The 23,341-nt window shown below is 39.0% G+C and overlaps 1 protein-coding gene across 37 annotated transcripts in view; it reads right to left on the bottom strand.

Moving 5' to 3' along the window:
• The window catches only part of LMO7 (LIM domain 7), a 189,780-nt gene that overhangs the window by 88,237 nt on the left and 78,202 nt on the right, over positions 1–23,341 (bottom strand). For 20 of the 37 annotated variants that reach the window (XM_070578896.1, XM_070578897.1, XM_070578900.1 and 17 more), the window contains 2 exons: positions 22,550–22,619; positions 4,858–4,964 (listed from right to left, as the gene is read on the bottom strand). In XM_070578896.1, coding sequence (XP_070434997.1) covers positions 4,858–4,964; positions 22,550–22,619 — 177 coding nt within the window. The other 17 variants (XM_070578915.1, XM_008521913.2, XM_070578919.1 and 14 more) reach the window with 5 other exon arrangements.

The raw sequence follows: 23,341 nt of genomic DNA, 5'->3' as shown, positions 1-23,341 counted from the left end.
GTGGAGAAACATTTGAACGAATCTGAAAAAATGTAAAACCAGGTTTAAATCAGAAAAAAGGTGAAAGTTACATAATTCAAAGTAGGTATATATTCTACTTGCATGAATAAAAATCTTAAGTAAATACACATACACACATTCACATCTCAAGCCCAATTTGGCAGACTGTTAATAGAGCGCCATCTGGGAAACTGATTCCTAAGAAATGACTTTACAGTATTGCCGGAGAAATCAAGCACCCTTTTGACGCTTTAGAGAACAGTTAAATCCTTAAAATATCATTCTGAGTCTCCTTTATTTTCACAAGGGAGATATATGTTAATACTAATTTTGCTTCCAACTACTGTTCCTTTGGCAACTAGCACATATAAAAACAAGATTCTTGATTTCTGTACCCTCCATTTGACAGACTTCTTAAACTCACTCAATATCAAGGTTTGAAATTATATTTTATACCTAAAATATTAATAACCTAAATAATGAAAAAGTCTGTACTAGAAAATAATTTTTCTTTGCATCACTGAAATATTGTGTTCAAAAGTCCTGCTATCCTGTAATTTTATTATGAACAGAATGTGTCTAAGGAAACGCTAAAAACTGGATTGGAACGGTAAGGGGGAGGAAAGAAGAAACATGTTTACAATCTGTTCAAATTCTCAGCTTAAAAATTTCAATATATAATTTTTGGTTAGAGCAATGGTTTAAATAGAGGACTTAGTCTATGAGTTAAATTGCTAGACATTTAAAATTAAAACCTTTAATGTCCAACCCTACCTTTATGTCAACTTCAATTCCTCCAATACAGGACCTCTGGGCTACTCTGCTGAGTTGCTTTCTACAATGAGCAATTGCTCTGTGCTTCTTAATGACCAGATGCCACCCCAGACCATGACACTTACTGTAGGAGCTCTCCAGTGTGCTGTGGCATGGTGTTATGGCCACTTGGCTTGCTCTCCTACAAACCTTTTACAGAAAGTCTGCAGAGACAGCTCTGTGGATTGTCTGTGCTTCTAAGTTAAGTACAGATATTTAGTAAAAGGGTGATAATAATGATGCAGTTATTCACTGATACAGAAGCTAAATTTCATGACTTCAGTAAACATCTTAACTTGGATAAGTTCTACCTCAATCTATCATTCATGGAGGTTAAGTCACAAATTTGCTTATTAGCTTTTTGAGAAGAGGTAAAGATGTGTGCTGGCCCCATGGCCAAGCAGTTAAAGTTCTGCATGCTCCACCTCAGTGGCCCAGGTTCAAGGGTTCAGATCCCAGGTGTAGACCTACTCCACTCATCAGCCATGCTGTGGAGGCATCCCACATACAAAAAAGAGAGGAAGATTGGCACAGATCTTAGCTCAGGGCAAATCTTCCTCACAAAAAAAAAAAAAAAAAAGTAGTAGTAAACATGGATCCTATCCATTAAAGAATGTCAAAATTAAAAGTATCAACTGACTTGAATATATGCAGTCCCAAAATAAATGGAATTCAAGCATACTCGGAAAAATGCAAACTACTATTTCCTGCAAGAAGTAAAATAATTCAGTCAGAAAATTCAATCACATATTAATATGTGTAATTACAGAAATATAAAGAATATCCTAGCTCTGTTTGACTAGTGAAAAGTTATTGCAGATTAAATGGTAAATCTCAAATTGCCGGAAAATAAGTTTTGGTAGTTAGAGTCTGGATTACTGAAATTATTCAATAGCACTGGCTCTTTAAATTAATTGCTTCTGCTCCTGCCACTCATCCTCTCCAAGGCACTGTATGCCATCGACATTTTTGCCACTGCTGTCCACTAACAAAAGATACCTCACATTTGCCAACTTGGAGGGTATAAACCGTCCTTTCCTATTTGCTCTCAGCATGTCATGCAAACGTGTATGTTAGATTGCACTCACAGTAAGACCAACGGGTCTGTGAACTGTTAATTCAGTCTCAGCAGTTGAGTTTTTTTAACAGCTGAGGTTTTTTTTGTTTTTTTGTTTTTAGATTGGCACCTGAGCTAACAACTGTTGCCAATCTTTTCTTTTTCCCCACTTTTTTTTTCTCCCCAAATCCCCCCAGCACATAGTTGTATATTTTAATTGTGAGTCCTTCTAGTTGTGGCATGTGGGATGCCGCCTCAGCACGGCCTGATGAGCGGTGCCATGTCCGTGCCCAGGATCCGAACCAGTGAAACCCTGGGCCGCCGAAGCGGAGCATTCAAACTTAACCACTTGGCCATGGGTCTGGCCAGCAGTTGAGTTTGACAGACTACTTAAAGTAGTCAAGTAGTTTGCCAGATTATTGCTAATTCTAATGTATACAGGTGAGCAAAATGATGTCAAAGTACACATTACTGCACACTGAAATTATGAGTGCGTCGCTTTTAAATGGACAAAATTAACATGGAAATGAATACATGGAAAGTTAGTAAGTAAAAAGCTATATAATAGCAAAATGTAAAAGTCAGTCAGTCAGTATCCTTCATTTCCACATGATTATCTTGCTAGCAGAGTCGAAATAGGTATGAAATTTGATGTCTAAGACATGGTTTCTCAACCTTGTCACTATTGCTATTTGAGGTCAGAAAATTCTTTGTTATTGGAGCTGTTCTGTTCATTAAAGGGTATTTAGCATCACCTCTGACCCACTAGATGCCAGTAGCACCCCCACCCCAGCTACAACAACCAAAAGTATCCCCGGACATTGCCAAATGTCCCATGGCGGGGCAAGGCTGCCCCCGGCTGAGACCCACTGGTCTACCAGCAGCAAGTCCTTTAATCCACAATAAGGATAGCACAAGATTCCTGACGTATAGGAGTCTCCACAGTGGATAGGAACAAAAACTAAGCGCTAAGAAATGCATTACTATTTCCTAGGCAATTATTTGCTTTCCTTTAAACCTGCTTCCTGTTATAAGAAAGCTATCCCAGGGCATAAGAGCTGAGATATTGAAATATCTCCATATTTCTCTATGAGCCATTTGCCAGCTTCCTTGTTTCATAACTGGGAGGCTTCCTTGCTTCTATTGCGTAGACTCAGGGTTGACCGCTGTGCTCTTTGGTTCAACGAGATGGAATTATCAGAGGAAATGTTTTCCAGCCGAGTCAAGGTTCTCACTCTGGCGAACTCACTAGTACTACTCGGGCACACCTTGCTTTGATGGACTTGTGGTTTCCACTGAAACAAGTTGTTCTGCATACTTCTACTACAGCTGTAACTACTTGACCTCCCGGTTTCAGTTTGTCAGTAATTTTGCTGAAGGCTTAGCCCAGATACTGGTTTTTCCTAAACACTTTAGACCCAACATTTCATGAAATAGGCTCCAGGCAAGCTTTGCTCAGAGCACCCTTGGAATTGGGAGCCAACAAACATGTTTTGCCTAGTCCACAGCCTACTCAAACATCGGCTCGAGTTTCAACAAAGTATGATTTTCACGGGAAAAGATGTTTATTCTTAATAGACAGCAACAACTTAAGAAAAAGATTTTCCAAGTCAAAACTTTCTTTGCCCATCAGAGAGGTCTTATGTCTCTTAGGGAAAATACAAGTTTTATCGATAGTTATTTTTCTCGGAAATTAAACATGACTTTGCATACTCCAGAAGTAAACATGCCATTGAAACATGTCAATGAAACTTAGGATTCCTCAACTATCTTTCGATTAATCAGAAATGCAGACACACTCATGCGTGCTATACACATATCATTGCTGTGTCATTTAGAAACGCTTATTCAACAGAAGTAGAAGCATATAGGTTCAAAACGACTTGTTCATTTAAAAATATAGAGAGAGTTTTAAAAGATTGATTCTACCTGGAACTTTGGGTCATACTGCTAAAAGACAATGTGTACTACAAAAGACATTTATATACAGTGTTAAGTTTCTTTAGAAAAAAATGTTAGCTGTATTTAAGATTTTATAGTCAATTTTTTTAATAACTATTGAAGCTATTACGACAGGGATATTGACCATGTAAACTAAATCTTTGAATTGGCAGAAACTAACTTTTCCATTTCTATTATTTCTATAGATAGAATACTAAGTGTTTGTTTTCTTCCTTGGAAAAATGTGAATTAAGTTTAAGAGCCACGATGATAAGGAAGTTGTCACTACAAAATTAAATCATTTTCCTGTCACATTTAGCTGGTAACATGAGTTGATTCTGATTCACTGAAAGCAAATTATAGACGAAAAGAAAAATCTCACAAGAGCTTGAAACCAGATTTCCTGAAACCATATACTCACACATGAACACCGTTTTCCATCTAAAACCCAACAGAAACACCTGCGAACATGTTTTCACCGCCCCCCCCCACTTTCACTTTCTCAACCATACTATTAAAATAGCGAAAAACAGTTGATTTTTAAAAATCAGCCACAATTGACAAGGTCATTAGTGTTATATGTCAGTCCCAGGCACTGCTGCCTTCCAGATATTAAGAAAGTCTCTTTTACCACCGTCTCACTCTCATTTGTATGTTAGCAATTATGTCTTAATTCCAAATGTATAAAAACTATTTTAAAATGTCTTTTTACTCTGTAAGCTATAATATAATCTCTAAATTTGCTTTAGAAGTATAATGAGAATCCTCACCATTAGCAACCAAACACTACCGTGTTGGACAAGCATTCAAATATAAACTACCATTTCGGTTGGTATCGAGATTTAAAATAAGACCATGACATGTCGATTACAGACAGCTTCACATTCACAGTCCCTAAGCTATTTTTTAAATAGTCTGCTTTGGAATGAGAACAGAGGAAGACAGAAGAATGATTTTTCAGTAATCATGAACTCTCAGGAATACTTTTCACTTAAGCAACAAGCCCCTAGTTTAAAAAATATATATAACAAACCAGTGAAACTTACTTGACAGTGACTCGATTTGATAAATCCTGTAGATCCCCAGGATGGAAAAGCTGGGCTTCTTTCAATCCAATCTGTTCACACGCTTTCAAGAAAACGTTTATATTATCCTGTGAAAAGAAGTAGAAAGTGATTGCTTAGCCGAGCTCTCTCTCAGACAAAGGTTACAAATCTTTATGATATAAGTTCCCAGCTTCAAAGTCCAACTGCAGCCAGCAAAAAAGGAGGGAGCAAGACCAATGCATACAAATACTTAAAAGAAATACACGGGCATGTTTAGCCTTTCAGTCTTCCAGAGCATAAACGGTAGTGAAATCTTATGCCTGGGCGGGCATATGCTGTTTCTGTGATCTTTGTGACTGGCACGTTAAACATTACCTGTTATAGGACAAGTGCCTAGCCACTGAGCAGTAATCTACACTTTGATGTCAGCTCTGCTCTGCAAACAAACGCCCTCTTCCCAGCTTTGCACGACAAGCCTCACCTCTCCTCTTTAAAAATAACTCCAGCTACTGACATTCACCCACCCAGAAACTGTTGGCAAGGAAGAAACAAGAGGAGGAACGTTCTGTTTCTATGATTACAAATTACCGAACGACTGTGGAATACCATACCTGGAATCCAGGCTTGGTTGCTGAGCCGGCTCTTGACAGACAGGGAAACCATACAGTAGGACCCAGGAGCAGCCTAGTGTTCACTGGCTAGATCGCACAGTTCAGGTGTGGTACGTTACTCATGCCCTGCACCTGCCTCTGAAACTGCCTCCAAAAAATGAAAATCTAGGTTGCCCTGCTATCTAATTTCAAAACCAAAATCATCCACTCACAAAGCAATGCTTTTCATTCATATAAACTACTACACAGACACTGACTACAATTTATTCCTTCTTACAGTCAGCTGCATTCAGAGACACACATTTGGTGAGCAGAATGAGCCTGAGCTTCCATCTTCACTCCTCTTAAAGAAAACCCTTTATGGAGCTGAGCTTGTGATGATCCCATGCGGATTCTACCTTCGCTTTGTTAGGGTTTTCAGGCAAGAGAACGGCCTCCTAGCATGCCAGACACATTCGTCCACAAGACAGACGAGGAGGCTAAATCCAACAGCTTGGATTCTTGGAGAGTGAAGGGACTTAGGGAAAGGGCAAGCAAATGTATGGAGAGACAAAAGTAATATTGATTGCTAGGAAACTAAGGGACGTTAAAAATAACCTACTTGTAGAGTGGGAGGTTATTCCAGTGTACTATTCGTAACAGGCAGTGTGAACTTGCTAGCTGAAAACTGAAGTCTATGATTCATTTTGAGTAAGAGGTCAAAGACTAAAGGAACTTATAAATCAGAAGTTGAACAGTTCAATGGAAGGTGTTTAAATTGACTTTGCAGAAAAAACGTATTGGCAAAATTCCAAGAGGAACAAAAATGATTTTTTATTGATTTTTGTTAAGCTCACATATTTTCTAAAACCCGTACTATCTGTAATTACCATATGATTCAAATGAATGGTTCTAAAACTGACCCTTGGAGAAGCAGACAAGAACAAATGGTCTGGTGTACCAGTACCCAGAATCCCACAGGACGCAAATCATATCAGAAAAGGAAAATCCATTAGAAGTCCTCCCACAAATTCAATTTGGTTTCGAATGTTTAAAATGTTATAAAACATCACATAGTTAAACTAAACGTAAACCTACTGAACTGACAGCCAAGATAATTCTTCCCAGTTTATTAAAATATAACAGCATTCATCCGGTTGACAAATATGCACAGATTGATAAGGATAAATAAAGCCACACACACACCTCAAAATCCATCCAAGTATTCAGAAAGAAACTACTTAAAAGTGACGAGGCCAGCCCCGTGGCCAAGTGGTCAAGTTCGCACTCTCTGCTTTGGCAGCCCAGGGTTTCGCCAGTTCGGATCCTGGGCCTGGACCTAGCACCACTCATCAGGCCAGGCTGAGGCGGTGTCCCACATGCCACAACCAGAAGGACCCACAACTAAAATATACAACTATGTACTGGGGGGGCTTTGGGGAGAAGGAAAAATAAAAAATAAATTTAAAAAATCTTTAAAAAAAAATCTAAAGTGACTATACTTCGTCAGAGACAAAGAAAAAATTACAATTAATGATTAAATTCTAGTTTTATATAAAGGCTTTATGTCAAAAAGGTTATCTTTTAAATAGTTCAATGATGCTCAAGTTTAAAGTGGACGAACTTTATAAACAAAATGGCCTATGCAGCAGGAACAGGTTGTACTAGGATCAGAATTGGACCTAAATCATGCTTACTGGACTTGAGCCCATTGGTAATTTATTTTTTGCAATTTCAAAGGACCTAGGCAGAGAGTTGCCTACGGGGAGATACAAAATTATAAAATTTTCATGTCTGTTGAAACCTTAAGAAGACACACCCAGTTCAATATATTAAAAGGGAAGCATTTAGTCCCCGTTCAATAGAATCGTTTTTACATGAAACTAGCAAAGATAAGTGAAAGTAAAAACAAAGGTCAAACCTGAAACAAATCTTATCTTCATTGGACTGGCAGCTAGGACTCCCAGTTAGCTCTGCCACTAACCAAGTGTGTGGCTTCAGAAGCATTAGTTAACCTTTCTGGCCCCATTTTCCTCATCTGTGAAATGAGTAGTTTGTGGATCTGTAACCCATTACACAGGGCAAACACCTCCCTGCAAAGGCAGGGAAGCCCAGCCCGCCCCTAGCCTAGCCCTTCACATAAATAGTTCTTAGCACAACTTATGTGAAGTGTGTCATGTCAACAGCCTGCTCTAAACATCTGCAATTCCTACATCTTGAGGGCCAAGAATGGCTTCTCAAAAATAAACCCCCCAAAAATGATCCCTGAAAATCTGCAATAGCTCCTTTTAGCTTTACATTTTTCTATGCTAGGAAGACAGACAGACACCATATAAACAGAAAAAGCAGGATGGCTGAAGATTTTCATATTCTCTCCAATCCCCTCTCCACTCCTTAGCCTTGAATCAATTATAAAGGCAGTCATAATAGCGGTGGGGTGGAGAGGGTAAATTAGAAATTAACAAACTAGGCACCGTACTTGCTAAACAACTGAGGCAAGATGAGGAAGCCAAAAAATTTACCAAGATTCCCAGGTTTATATGAGTCCATTTTAGTAGCTCTATTGGTTATCTACCGCTGTGTAGCAACTTATCCCAAAACTGAGCTGCTGAAAATAGATATTTATGATTTCACACAATTTTTGAAGGTCAGGAATTTGGGAGTGGCCCAACTTAGATGGTTCTGGCTTGGTGATCTCATCAGGTTGAAAAGGAGATGTTAGGCAGGGCTGCAGTCATCTGAAGGCCTTCCTGGGACTTGAAGGAGCCACTTCCAAAGTGGCTCACTCAGATGGCTGGCAAATCAGGACTGGTTGTCGGCAGGAAGTCTCAGTTCTTTACCAGATGGACATCTTCATAGGGCTGCTTGACACAGCAAGTGATCCAAGAGAAAGCAAGATGGAAGCTGCAATGTCTCAGGACCTAGCTTTTGAACTTCACTTCATTATTTTCTCAGTATCCTGCTGGTTACACATAGGTCTGCCCTCCTTAACGTAGGCACAGACTGGCAGTACTTCCTCAGGACTCAAGGCCAGGGAATACTGCATGGTTTTTCGCTTCATCCTCTGGACTCTTGGTTCCACCTTAAAAATCATCTTTCCATTTCCTTGAAAAGTTGTTTGTGTTTGCAGGTAGGTAGTTTTGTCAGTCTGCTTCTTGCTTGTATAAGTTTGGGGGAATAAAGGTCTTTTACTTTTGTAATCCTCTGTCCCTTTCTAAGTTTACAGTGTTTCTGCAATACAATTCTCTCAAAAATACTGTAAGTCTTCTGTGAATCTTACTGGACTTCATTCACTAGTAAGCCACACCCACAAATCCCTTCAAGAAAAGCTCTTCTCTACTTTGGTCTGCTGAGACGATTGAGGAGCAGAGTTGAATTAATTATATTTTAGCATGTTCTTATCAGTCAATATAAGGGCTCTCTCGGTTTACTGTTATTTTACTATTTTCCTCCTCATCCCATACCCCTAACTCACTCCCATTCCTATCCATTAAAAGGTATCTTCTACCTAAGCATATATATCCTAAAGAACTGAAGAGAGACTTTCAAACAAGTACACGTACATGCACATTGATAGCACTACTATGTTCACAAGAGTTAAAAGGTGGAAACAGCTAAGATGTCCACTAACAGATAAAGGGATGAATTGTGATATACCCATACAGTGGATTATTCACTCATAGAGAATGAAGTACTGATACATGCTACAGCACGGATGAACCTCCGAAACACTATATTAAGTAAGAGAAGCTAAACACACGAAGGTCGCATACTCCATTTATATGAAATATCCAGGATGGATAAACCCATAGAGACAGAATGTGGATTGGCGGTTGCCAGGGGTCGGGAGAGGATGAAATGGGGAGAAACCACTTTATAGGTGAGAGGTTTTACCTGGGAGTGATGGAAATGTTTGTTGGTTGCAGTGAACGTACTAAATGCTACTGAATTGTTCACCTTAAAATGGCTAATTTTATGTGAATTTCACCTCCATAGGGTATTTTTTAAAAGGTGCCTTCTCTAATGTGCTTAAAAATGTAAATATCCTTTAAAGCGTTGATTTATGTAGTCTAATTTACATAAATGGCATTATGGTCCGCAGTTTCTCTTACACATTGAATCATTTTGTTATACAAAATGTTATACTAAATCCTCATTAAAGTGTATACTACACCTCCCTAGGCTCTTTCCCTGCCTGAAGTCATTTTCATTCCTACTTAGAAGATCCAAAAAAAAGTATCTTTAATGATAGAATGTCAAGTGCGATGACTTCCAACATGTAGAGGGAATATTTTGTATCAAGAAACATTAATGTCACAAAAAATGAGGAGCTGTCTACTCTTAAGATCAAACCAGTTAGACCCACTTCTGCAAAAATTTCCTGAGTGTGCAGGTCAAGAGCTGTCATAAATAAAAATGGGTTCTTTCAATAAAGACTAGACTAAAAACAAGATTTATAAAAGCCCTGAATTAAGATCAAAATCCTAATTCTGAAAAAGAGTGAGGCTGTGCTCAGGGCTGTGACCTGAGGGCCATACAGGGAGCACCTTAAAGCAAAGCTCCCAGAAAGACATCACCTGGAAGTGTCCCCATCAATGAACCAAAGGCTCTTTCCAGGCTCATTTTGGTCTGTGATTCCCAATAAGGTTCTATGCCTACTTTAAGCAAGATTTTTCAATTAAAAGAGCACGCATTATCCAATTCCTCTGAACCTGAGCACATGATGGTGCAGATCAATTTATCCTCAGGCCAAGAGACTTGGCGACCTCAATTCCTTTTCTATGATATGGCACCAAAGCCCCTACCTCCTCTGCCTCTGGAATTGATAGTGCCAAAAAGTTAGCAGGTATATGCTATAAATCAAGAGGTTGGAACCATCGTTTGAGGCAGAGAAACTGTACTAAATCCATACTTCAGAATAATGGTCCCCAGTCAGCCACATCAGAATCACCCAAGGGAGCACGCAGTCACCGCTCAGTGGACGCTGATGCACAAATTGGAGAACGGCTGCCCTAGCCTCTTGCCACTCAGCATGTGGTCCACGCACCATCACCAGGCATCACCTGGGAGCCTATTAGAAATGCAGACTCTAGCTCACCCCAGATCTACCGAATCAGAATCCACATTCTAAGAAGCTCCTCCAGGTGATTCGAGTCTTAACAGACATATAAGGGGTCAGCCCAGTGGCACAGCGGTTAAGTTCGCACATTCTGCTTCTCGGCGGCCCGGGGTTCACCGGTTTGGATCCCGGACGCAGACATGGCACCGCTTGGCATGCCATGCTGTGGTAGGCATCCCACGTATAAAGTAGAGGAAGATGGGCACGATGTTAGCTCAGGGCCAGGCTTCCTCAGCAAAAAAGAGGAGGACTAGCAGTAGTTAGCTCAGGGCTAATCTTCCTCAAAAAAAAAAATAGATAAATAAGTTTTATGGCGAATCACAAAATAAGGAAAACATTTCCAAATATGACTTAAAACAATGTTTCTCCTTAGTGTGAACACGAGTCACCTAGGAATTACAGAGCTCACTATTAGGCCATCACCACAAGTACTTGAATTTCATTCCTATGATACACTAACTGTGAGCATTCAAAATTATTTTAAAGCAACTCCCAAGCAGAAGAGTGACTACAATATATCCACATTTGCATTTTAATTAGTTTCCATTAAGAAAGCAGTTTAGTCACAATCTTTGATTAGCTCACACTATTTTTCTTTATTATTAGAGAATTCATCTTCTATTTTATGGCTTAGCTAATAAATGTAAGCTGTGAAGTAACACACCTATGTTTTATGACTGTAATATGTAGGTAAACACTCAGAGATGCAACTTTATTAGTTATTTATGAGGACAATTTTAAGACTAGCTGCTTAAGTTTTCTGTGGGTGCTTATTTCCCAACAAAGAGAAAGTCTTGGTCATTGGGTGACGGCAAAGGAACTGAGGACAAGGAGAGCAGTGAAGTTTTGTCACATGTGAAAAGAGGAATAGGAACCATCTAGGAATGCTTAAAAGAAACTGCCAAGTGACACCGATGGCCCAGGGGATTAGACTTGATAACGATGCCAGCAGCTCGATGATTTGATTTGTCTCCAGCACTGCTTGGCAGAGCAGGAGCAAGAACCAGACGGAGAGGCGCACAACTGAGAGTTGCTGGCAAGTTAGGGCAGCAGAAGGTCAAAGGCATGAGTGCTCTGGCAAAAGGCTAATTACTGAAATGCTCAATCAACTCGGGTTCCGATTAACTACACAGAAGCAATAACAGGCTTTGTCCAACTGCAGCATGAATTAAGATACAGTCTTGCATATTATCCAAATTAAGCTTTATATCAAAAAACAAAGTAATTCTAAAACTTACCTACGCTTAAAATGCTGAAATAGATGCTTAAGAATTTCTGCCTGTGAGCAGGTTGGTGGTTGCCAGAGGCAGAGGGTGTGGGGACGAAATGGGAATAAAAGAAAAAAAATTGTCCTCAAATTATCCATGTTCTATGTGCCAAAGTAAAATAAATAATTACGTGAAGAAGCATGTCATAATGATGCTAAAACGCATATTTTACAAAGTAATAAAGCCTACTTAATGAAGGAAAACTGCATAGTAAAACTGTAGGGCTAGCTGGGAATTCTCGTTCCTTCCATGCAGCTGCTCCCACCCGCTTCAGAGGATCCTTTTACAGGTGATGGGTCCAGAGCACCAGCCCTTGTTTAAGCTTTTCCAGCCCCAGGGACTCCCTGCGTTATGAAGCTGACTCACTTTCAGTCACTTCTGTGTCAAACTCCAAAGACTCCTTCATGGTAATTTAAAACATTGATCCTGAGTCTGCCTGCTTAATGCAAACTAAATCTCATCCTTCTCCCACAGGAGAGCCCCTTAGCTACTTAGTGCTCCTGCCTCACATACTGCGCGTGTTCCCCCAGCTTCATCTTCTCGTTAAATAGCCCTGGTTTCCTCAACATCCCTCATCCCTCATGTCACATTTTTCAGTTCTCGTGTTATCCCAACTGGCCTTCCACTGAATAGCTAATTTCTCCAGGTTAACATTTGTCAAGTTCTTGCTGTATGCCAGGCAGCATGCTGAGGCACTCTATATGAATTATCTCAAGTTCTCATCAAAAAAGCTTATCAAGTCTTATTGTTCCCATTTACACATGAGGAAACTGAGGCTTAAGAGGTGGGTGACTTGTGCAAGGTCATACATTAAGTAGTGGAGCTAGGATTCAAATGAAGCAGTTCCACTCTGGAGTCTGTGCTCTTAGCCACTGCTTTAACTTCCACTGCTGCTGTAACAAATTACCACAATTTATTAGCTTAAAACAAGTTTATCATCTGACAGTGCTGGAAGTTGGAAGCCTAAAACCAGTCTCACTGGGCTAAAATCAAGGGGTCAGCAGGGCTGCACTCCTTCCAGAGGCTCTATCATTTCCTTTCCGTCTTCCAGAAGCCCCCTTCCGCCATCTTCGAAACCAGCAGCCTCGGGCTAAGTCTCTCCCACACTACCGTCTACCTGGTTCTTGCTTCCTCTTCCACTTATAGGGACTCTTATGATTCTATTGGGCCCACCTGGATAGTCCACCGTCCTCTCCCAATCTCAAGGTCAACTGATTAGCAACCCAATTCTCCCTCGCCTGGCAACATAGTCACAGGTTGATTGGATCGGAGTGTGACCATCTTTGGGAGCCACTCCACGTATAACAACTACCAAGCCTCCTTAAAGACAGGTTCCTGTGTGTCACATCCTCCCTTCTCAAAGTGAGGGATCTGTAACTCAAAACAGGACAGAGGTGTGGTTAATTATCACAACGAGCCACCCCTTGAAGGGTCACTAATAACAGTTATATTGTAAAATGAGGATAACGGAGTGATTGTGAGGATTGAGTGAGGACACAGACATGATGTGATTGGCACAGTTTCTAGATCTAGTAAGTGGTCAGTAAATGGAGAGAATTCCCCTAACTTCTCTTGTGACAGGCCATGGGTACTTAGTATTGTGGCATCTATATTATACTGCTGGCAGGGATCATGTACAATGGCAATAGCCCGTTGACAACAGCATCACAGTTCACAGGAAGATGAGTTTTAATGGACCAGAAAGCTAGTCACATTTAGAATAAAAATAAGGTGGATACAAAGAATCTGAATTGAAAATCATGTTATCCTATCAGTGAAGTTTCATGGACAAAGGTATAAAATGCATGATTAAGTCTGCAGATAATATAAAACCACTGGACCCATGTGATTGATTTTTTTTCAACTAAAATACAGTTGAAATTTATTCCTGATAAGAATCCTTGTGGACACTTGGGCCCATCCAGATCACTCTTAATTCCAGATTTTGATATCCAGTACATTAGCTATGCCTTATTGTTCCAACATCTACAAACTCAATTAAGTACACTTCCTGTACTTTCATGCTATCTTTTTTATTTTTAAGGAAAATAGGGCAAGTACAAAGCGTATAATCAACATTGATCACTTTTTCTGACGTTTGCAAATCTGCAGTCTTATGCAAATTGCCTCATCCTCCACAAGTTTTCTCTTGATTCTTCTCTTCCCTTCACCAACCCTCTGCTCCATATTTATTTATTTTTTTAATAAAGATTGGCACCTGAGCTAACAACTGTAGCCAATCTTCTTTTTTTTTCCTGCTTTTTTCCCCCCACAAATACCCCCAGTACATAGCTGTATATTTTAGTTGTGGGTCCTTCTAGTTGTGGCATGTGGGACACCGCCTCAACATGGCCTAATGAGCGGTGCCATGTCCGCACCCAGTAGCCGAACCCTGGGCAGCCACAGCAGAGCACTTGAACTTAACCACTCGACCACAGGGCAGGCCCCTGCTCCACATTTATTATCTCAATAAACTACTGATGCAGAAACCCTGGCTTCTCTCTCAACCCATTAGCAAGTCCTATACACTCTTCCACCAAAACATTTGTAAACTCTGACCACTTCTCACCACCCCCAATATTGCCACCATACCCTCTTGCGTGGACTACTATATTAGTCAGAGTTCTCCAGAGAAACAGAACAAACAGGAGATTCATACAAGAGATTTCTTATAAGGAATTGGCTAATGTGATTATGGAGGCTGAGAAGTCCCACAATTGGCCCATCTACAAACTAGACACCCAGGAGAGGTGGTGGTATAGTTTCAGTCCACATCCAATGGCCTAAGAACCAGGAGTGTCAATGCAATGATCTAAGTTCCAGTTTGAAAGCCAGCAGGCTTGAGACCCCAGAAGAGCTGATGTTTCAATTCAAGTCTAAAGGCAGGTAAAGACCAATGTCCCAGCTTATGCTGTCAGGCAGGAGTAGTTTCCTCTTACTCACAGGAAGGTAGGCCTTTATGTTCTATTCAGGCCTTCACCTGATTAGATAATGCCCACCTGCATGAGGGAGGGCAATCTGCTTTACTCACTCTATCGATTCAAATTTTAATGTCATCCAAAAAATACCCTCGCAGACAAACACAATAACGTTTGACCAAATATCTGAGCACCATGTGACCCAGTCAAGTTGACACAGAAAATTAACCATCGTAAGTAATGAAATTGTTCTTTAACTGACTTTCCTGCTTTTCTTCTTGATTTCCTTCCATCTATTCTTTACACAATAACCAGTGATCTTTTTCTATTTTTAACACTTTTATTGAGATATAATTCACATACCATATGATTACCTATTTAAAGTGTACACTTCAATGGTTTTTAGGATATTCACAGATATGCACATCCATTACCACAGGCAACCAATCATCTCTAACAACAAATTAAATTGCTCTCAAAAGCCCTCAATGGCTTCTCATCACACTTAGAGTAAAATGCAACCTACTCACCAAAGCCCGTAAAGCTTTATACAACCTTGCCAGCTAACCTCTCTGCCTTATCAGTTCCAGACACATAGTCCTCCTCACTGGTCCAGCTTGATCATCTCTCTTTTCCTTCTGTCTGGAAAACTCCCAACCTCATATCTTCCTACTCCCTCACTTCATTCAGGTTCCTGATCAAATGTCAACTCTGGAAATAAAACGTCCCTGAGCACCTTCTCAGAAATACTTCTCATACACACACTGAATCATTCTCTACCCATTCACTTTATTTTTCAGTGTAATTACTCGTAACTGGCAAGATATTATAATTTCTTTATGGTAATGATTAGCACCTGACAGGTTATTATTGACTTCTTGACTATGCTCCATTAGGGAGAAACTTTCTCTGAGTTATTTGCGACCACATCCCAGGTTCCTAGAATAGTGCCCATCACATAGTCGTTGCTCAAATAAATAAATAAGGGAGGGATACTCGCAGGCCTAAAATCCATCAATTGACCAGTGCCCTCATTCCAGTTTTAAACCTGGGTTCTATTTCCTATTAACCTCATTTGCTCTTCCCTTTCCACTTTCTACAAAACAGAAGGTACCTAAAAAGAGATGTTCCAAGTGTTTTTCTATCTGAATAAAACTGTCACGTATGATATAATCCAACTCAGAATCAATTTTTTTTTTAAGATTTTATTTTTCCCTCTTTCTCCTCAAAGCCCCCCGGTACATAGTTATATATTTTAGTTGTGGGTCCTCGTAGTTGCGGCATGTGGGACGCCGCCTCAACATGGCTTGATGAGCAGTGCCATGTCCGTGCCCAGGATTCGAACTGGTGATACCTTGGGCCGCCGCAGCAGAGCATGCAAACTTAACCACTTGGCCACGGGGCCGGCCCCTGAACCAATTTTTTTTTAACTCTACAAGTTAATTATAGGCTTCCTTTTGCAATACTAGTTCATTAATGCTTTTTTTTTCTTAAAAAGTTGCCCTCGAGGCTGAAACTTGGCAGATAAATGTTCACCATAGATTTAAAAATGAGTAAGTTTTGGAACTTAAAGAAAGGGCTCCTAAACTTGTGCCAACGCCATGACTAAGAGATTATGGCTAGAAATAAAACAAGAGTTTCCTGATTTCTAGCGCTACATCATTAAGAGGTTATTGGAAACAACTTCAATGTTGACACTCAGTTTTTAAGTTTCCGCTCCTGGCGATACTTATCTTTAGTTGAGTAGGAGAAAAGTAGGGAGACAAGGAGACTTTTGAGCAAACCTCCTAAAAATGCTTTAAATAACTCAACCATCATTGACTTATTTCTATGCCATTTATATGCTATGTTTTTATATGTTTATATGTATTCAGATATTTAATATCAAATATTTGTTACCTTGAAGACAGCCAATGCACATTCCACATTCAGTCTGTTCTCTCAGACTTGGTTACTGATATCCCCAAACTATTTCAAAATACAAATGGTGATGAACAGACATTTCAGTGAAATATACATCACAAAAAATTATTTAAATTAATTTTCAACCATGGAAAATGTCATTTTCAATGCATAAAGTGGCCCTATTTTAGAAAATTGCTAACTTTTATGCTATATTTTCTTACACTAGTATAACAACACGTTAGTAATGGCCATACTACAGTAATCCTCTATATCTTTATTAAGAAGAATAACTACTCCATGTTTTTGTTATTGGTGTTTTGTTTTAAAAGAAATTAATGAGAGTGACTAGTAAAATAAGAACAGTTTAAATTTTAGTGTTTGCAGCATAGACAACTTGCAACAGTGGTTCAGCCTCTCTTTGAAATAAAAATATTTCTTTAGGGTAGTTTAATCATAAATGCTCTTCTTATTGACTAAGCAATCACACAGGCAGGGATGAGTGAATCAAATAGAATTTGCTGGGTGGAAGCCTCTCCCAGATTTGCTAGGCAGAAGAGCTCCTCAAACAAATCTACAAAACCAACCACGAAACTCAAGAACAGAAAATAGACACTACTGATCTTACCATGAAACGGTTATTTTAAAGTAGCTCTGCCGTGCCATCTTTCCTTCTCTTCCTGTGCTACCACTTGTTATCAGTGTTTTGCATATGTCAACATCCAAATATATTCGCAAATGTTTTCTGCTCATTATCAACTAGAGAGAGATTCCCCCTGAGGCACACACTGCTTTTGACCCAGCAAAGGGCAACCCTCAGTCACCACTCTTTCAAACAAGGCACATATTAGCTGCTCTTCATGTCACATTCTAATATTCTTTGAGTATTTTCTCTTCAACCACACAAAATTTATTCCTGCAGCCTAACCAGAAAAGTGCAACCCTTGAATAAAAAGAGTAAATATATTCATAACTTCTTTTATTCCTCCCCAAAAAATAATGGCTTTTTATTGTCTTGGATGCAAATATAGCTCTATCATAACTTCTTATATTATTTCAACTTTGATAAGAAAGAAGAGGAAATAGAAGTGGGTTTTTTTCACCAAAAACACTCTGTCTTGATGTCTCACATTTTTGTTTTATTCGCAGAAAAAGCTCAAGCTCAGTGTCCCGCAAACCTACCCTCTCCCAACCCCCTTGTTCCTCTACCCCTGGGAAACAATGGGATAAATATATTCACTGCCTGAGAACTAGGGTTTAGAAAAGCACATGAGAAAACCTAGATAAGAATATTTAAATTTTATAGCTGATTCCTCAGCTACAAGGTAAAGGTAAATTTCCCATTACTGCTGGAAGGGAACAACTAGATGTTTCAATAGTGAGCTTGGCTTAGAGTGGGCTGCACTACTTAGCTGACACCCAAGTGTGTAGGAGAGTGAAGATGAAAGAGTTGAAATAACTTTACACAGGTACAAGAACGTTAACCACTAACAGCCTGAAAAATGGCAGTAAGAATGGACCCACAGACTTGTCTTATTTCTTGAAGGAGCCATTATGAAGGCAGGAGAAACTGATACATCCAACAGCTTAAGCTAGCTGGCGTCTTTGCCCATTTCCTGCCTTCTACAGCACTCCCAAATGAGGAGACAACCTTCCCAGCCTCTACAGTCACACTTCACACATTCTACTCTTGAAAGTAATCTGAAAGAGCAAGCTTTTGGGGCAAAAATGTTCAAATTCAGCTGATATTTTTGATGTGAAGTCTGGATATTCTCAAGATTTTTCTATTAAGCCCAGTGACAGGCACACACATTCAAACAAATGAATGATTCAAACCAAATTTTCTGGAATACCACTGCTCCTCAAAGGGAAATTGCAATTGAAATGGCAAGCATGGGAAGATCAATCAAATCTATAGTCAATCAGCAAACTAGCCCATGTAAAGAGGTAGTGTTTACTTTCTTGATTCTTCAGCTCAGTTGTTCTCAACCAGGGATGATTTTACCCAGTAAGGGTCATTGGCAATGTCAACAGTCGGGTGTGGGGGGCATGGTTCTCCTGCAACTCGTGAGTAGAGGCCAGAGATGCTGCTAAACATTCTATAATGCACAAGACAGACCCCCACAACATAGAATTATCTGGCAATAGTCATTAGTGCCGCAGATGAGAAACCTTGCTTTAACTAAATACAAATAAATTATTAGGGGTCCAAGATGACTAAGTCTTAGGATTAATAACTTCCTTGATGTTTTCCTCACATACTGTATTCCATGCACACCATCACATCAGATGGTAAACATTATTCTAGTTCAATGCCTCTTTTCACCATCAGAATATCTTGCCTGTTTCTCAGGGTTTTATTTTGAGGTTGAGTCTTTTAATTCCCCAACACAGTTTTAGTTTTGAGTTTCAATGATTTGAACATACTCACATTTAACACTAGCTAATTTTTTGGAAGACTCACTCTCAGGTTAGAATTTTTTTTTAGCATGGCTTTGTAAAGAACAGAAAGAATAGAAAAGATGGGGGAAATCTATTTCTTTATAAAATAAAACACAGTCAAATGAGAAAAGCCACATCTCTAGAAGATCGATGAGAACATGGTTACTACTTTCCCAAAGAAAAAATAATCATAGGAATCTTTCAAGCAAAGCATTCAATATATTTTAAATCATCTAAACATCTCTCTCTGTATGCCATTGCTCAGAGATTATTCCACGTCTTTCACACCAGGTCCATGTAGAAGGGTAAATCCATTGCCTTGGCTTCAAAGCTAAATACACACAGTAACTAATAGGAAATGGCTAAAGTTATAGCTGAAAGGAAGAAAAGAATAATAGAAGAGAGGGCTTGGAGCACTATAACCACTCAGTTTAATCAACTCTTACACAGAAATTGTGTAATTCTTACTGCATTTGACTTAACTTGGTGTGTCTACCCACACAAACCTCATTCATGGAACCCACTTCAATTCACACACCTGAACTGAGTGAGCCAAAGGAAACCAACACTCCTGACCATAGCCCATTTGGCAAAGACAACTCTCTTCTCAAGAAACTCATGCACAGGTGGCCAGTGACCTATGACATTTGTAAACTGGAAGAAAAGGTAACCTGATCCATTCAGATTCCTGTTGGAAATGGAGCAGAAAAAAGTAACCATGTGGAATGTGGCTGCCAGTCCACTCTATTCCAGTATGACCTCATCTTATCTAGTTACCACATCTGCAGCAACCCTATTCCCAAATAAGGTCATATTTTGAGGTACTAGGGTTTAGGACTTCAATATATTATACCTTTTTTTTGAGGGGAACATAATTCAACCTATAGCACTATCCTATCAAAGACCTAATTCTAGAGCCTACCATTTTTCACAATGAAAATCTTGTTCATTCATTCATTCAAAAAATCTTTGGTCTTCTATATGTATTAGTCACTATGTTAGGTGCTGTGAACACAAAAATTACTAGTATGAAGAGTCTGGTTCAGATTCTTCATCTTTATTCTACAAGCGTCAAAATATAAGGTTTCTGACAATCTTCTTTTAGAAATTCTTAGAGGTCAACCTTCATAGTCCCACTACAACTGCTCATGGGTGTCCAACAAAGCCATAGTCCACTATATGTCTCTGGTGCGCTCTTGCTCATTTGCTAATTTATTTGCCTGGTCCCTGCTCCCCCACTATAATGTAAGCTCTTTGAGGGTAAGGTCCTTATCTATCTTTGTTCCTCCAATATATCCCTATAAACTAGAAAAATTCTTGACCTAATAGGTACTCAATTATTTTTTAAAAGAGTGAATATACTACAAAAGAACATTCATTGAATATCTGTATTTCAGACTACCTATATATCATCCCTCTCCATCCTCATAACAACCCTACTAGGTAGATGCTGGAGCTCTAATTCACTCTTGAAATTGAGGCTTCGAGAAGTTTAACAACCTGACACACAAGCATCTGAGGAAGGGATCAAATGAGGCATGGTAACGACTTCAGACCAATTGGGCTGAGCCCAATTCTGCAGTTGTGGTCACTGTTATGCTCCTACATCCAAGGGAAAATGCTGAGTGTCCTATACTTGGGAAATCACCCTATTTAATATACCGGAAATACATTTCATTTTAGTTTCTAGTGATAAAATCCAAACTAGATAGAATTTCTGATGCTTGAACTAGAAATACTTGAGAGATCTTTTGATTCAAAAATAAAATACATTTGTGCTTTCACCTAATCATAGAATCAGAAGACTGAAGAAAACCTCCAGTGGCCAACAACAACAAACCACCACAATTCAAGCATTCCAAATATGTGGGGTGTTTGAGATCAAAGGCTAATTCCATTTGAAATGCATGTAATTGATCCAAGAAATGACAACTTAAAATCTAAGCATTAAACTTTCTAAGAATAACTCAAGTCATTTGAAAAGACAGAAAGTACTTCCAATACAATGCAGACTTCTAATTTTCACGGAAGTTATTTCATGAAACTTATTTTCGTATAAACCTTATTTATTTTATTAAACTGAATGTTTCTCCCTAGAAAAACTTCAAAAACCAAATTTCTTTAATTTTATTCCTTAATATCTTCTGACACTCTTACTAGAAGTAATTCATAGATACATATTCATATATTGCTATATTTTTGTATATTGCTAGACAGATATTTTCTAATAAACACTCTGCCACCAATTCATTCTTGTTAAAATTTTGATGAGACTTTCACGCCAGCTGCAAACCCAGAAATTTTGGTACTTCTACCTTTAATTCTTCAAGCCTTTAACATCTGCAGACACATGGATGGCCAAACAGACGTTTCCTGAATGTATTATAAGCAGCTTGACTATTCCAAAGAGAGTATAGGTTTTAGTTCTTTTTTTTGTATTCAAGTTATTAGCTGTCTTAAACTTCAGTGTTTCGTCAAATTAAATTTTTTTAACCAACTCCTATCATCAGGCTTGATTCTTAGGGACTGCTAACATTTTGAAAATTCTCCATTGTTTGTACTTAATTATAAATTACTTTCTCCAAAGACACAGCCCCACCTTATTACTGGTCTCTCCAGTGTCTTGACTCACCAGAGTACTACTACATAATGACAGTGTGGGGTACATTTCATACGCAAAATTCCAAATTTAAAGCCAGAAGGAATCTAGAGAATCATCCATAGTCATTTTATGGACAATATTACTGAGGCAAAGAGGAAGACAGTGCCTTGCCCAACATCACACAGGATGTTGGTAGGACACCTACTACATAAAGCAAAAGAGCTAGCAGGTCTTGAGTATTTTACAAATACATTCCAAGATGTGTGTGTTGAATGAAGGTGATGCGTAAGGATGAAGCGTAACAACTTAGTGAACATCAGACAGTTTCCTAAACTGTGGTCAACCAGCAATGTATGCAGGACATGATCCTAAATAAATGCAATTTGTGGAAGAAATAAGCCAAGAAATGGGATATATGTAGTTTGAGGGCACAAAAAATAAATAAAAGCTTCCTGGCAGGAGGGACACTGAGAGAGGAACTAAAGATACAAGGAGAACATCACTAAACACACTTTTCTTTTCTTTTTTTTCTGCTTTATTTTCCCAAACCCCCCGTGCATAGTTGTATATCTTAGTTGCAGGTCCTTCTAGCTGTGGGATGTGGGACGCTGCCTCAATGTGGCCTGATGAATGGTGCCCTGTCAGTGCCCAGGATCCGAACCCTGGGCCACTGCAGCAGAGCACACTAACTTAACCACTCGGCCACAGAGCCAGCCCCAAAACACACTTTTCTTAAGCAAAAAACCCAACCTAATTTCTATAATAATTCCAGGTAAGAGAACCTATCTATGCCCATCTTTTTGCATTTCAAAGGCAAAGAAACCTAGTTGCAAAGATAATTTATCACTTACCAAACCTGCTATTGGTGTGGACAGCCTATTGATCTTCTTAATGACACCAGGTTTCAGCTTATTAATCAAACTGAAAGTAAATAAAGAAATAACATATGCAATTACAAGAATGCCAATATCAGTTTAGTGTTCTTTTTAACATTCTCAAAAATCATATGTCATCATTCCATCCCCAATATGTTATTCAGAGCCAAGAGCCCAATAGAAAGAAAAAATCCAAGAAAACAAGTCAAGAACATAGTAAGAAGAACAGCATTGCAAACAAAGTGGGTGGTCCTCTTAGACCATATAGACACACTCCTATATCCAAAGCCACATCCTTAAAAATAGTTAGGCTCACATTTATTAAAGAAAGGTAATATTTGATTCTGTTTCAACGGCCAGTTTAAGAATCTCTTTCATGATAATTTAGTTCTCTTGACCCGAAGAATACTTTTTTCCATTAATCATTTTCATTGATTTTTTTCCTCAAACTAATCCTTATTTTAAAAGGTACGTTGAAACCATATTATTTTGCCAAATTTAAAGGATGCAGTGGCACTCATCCAAAGAGCCAACTAGTTCTTATTGGTAGCTCATTCAAGCCTATGACTGATTGCTTTGTAACCATAGCAGAATGACTGGGTGAAAATTAAATTAAATGTAGGAGAACTCCCTAAAATAGGCTAACACCTACCTCAGAATCTAATACTGAACAAACTTAAATTTCTATGACATAATCTGAAAACATGTCTCTAAGTCTCCATACTCTAGAACACTAAAAAGGAACCCAGCTTTGATAACTGCAACTTA

This window comes from Equus przewalskii, chromosome 16 (assembly GCF_037783145.1).
Source record: "Equus przewalskii isolate Varuska chromosome 16, EquPr2, whole genome shotgun sequence".
NCBI lineage: Eukaryota > Metazoa > Chordata > Mammalia > Perissodactyla > Equidae > Equus > Equus przewalskii.
The sequence above is the reverse complement of the archived record's forward strand: the minus strand, read 5'-3'. Positions and strand labels throughout refer to the sequence as shown.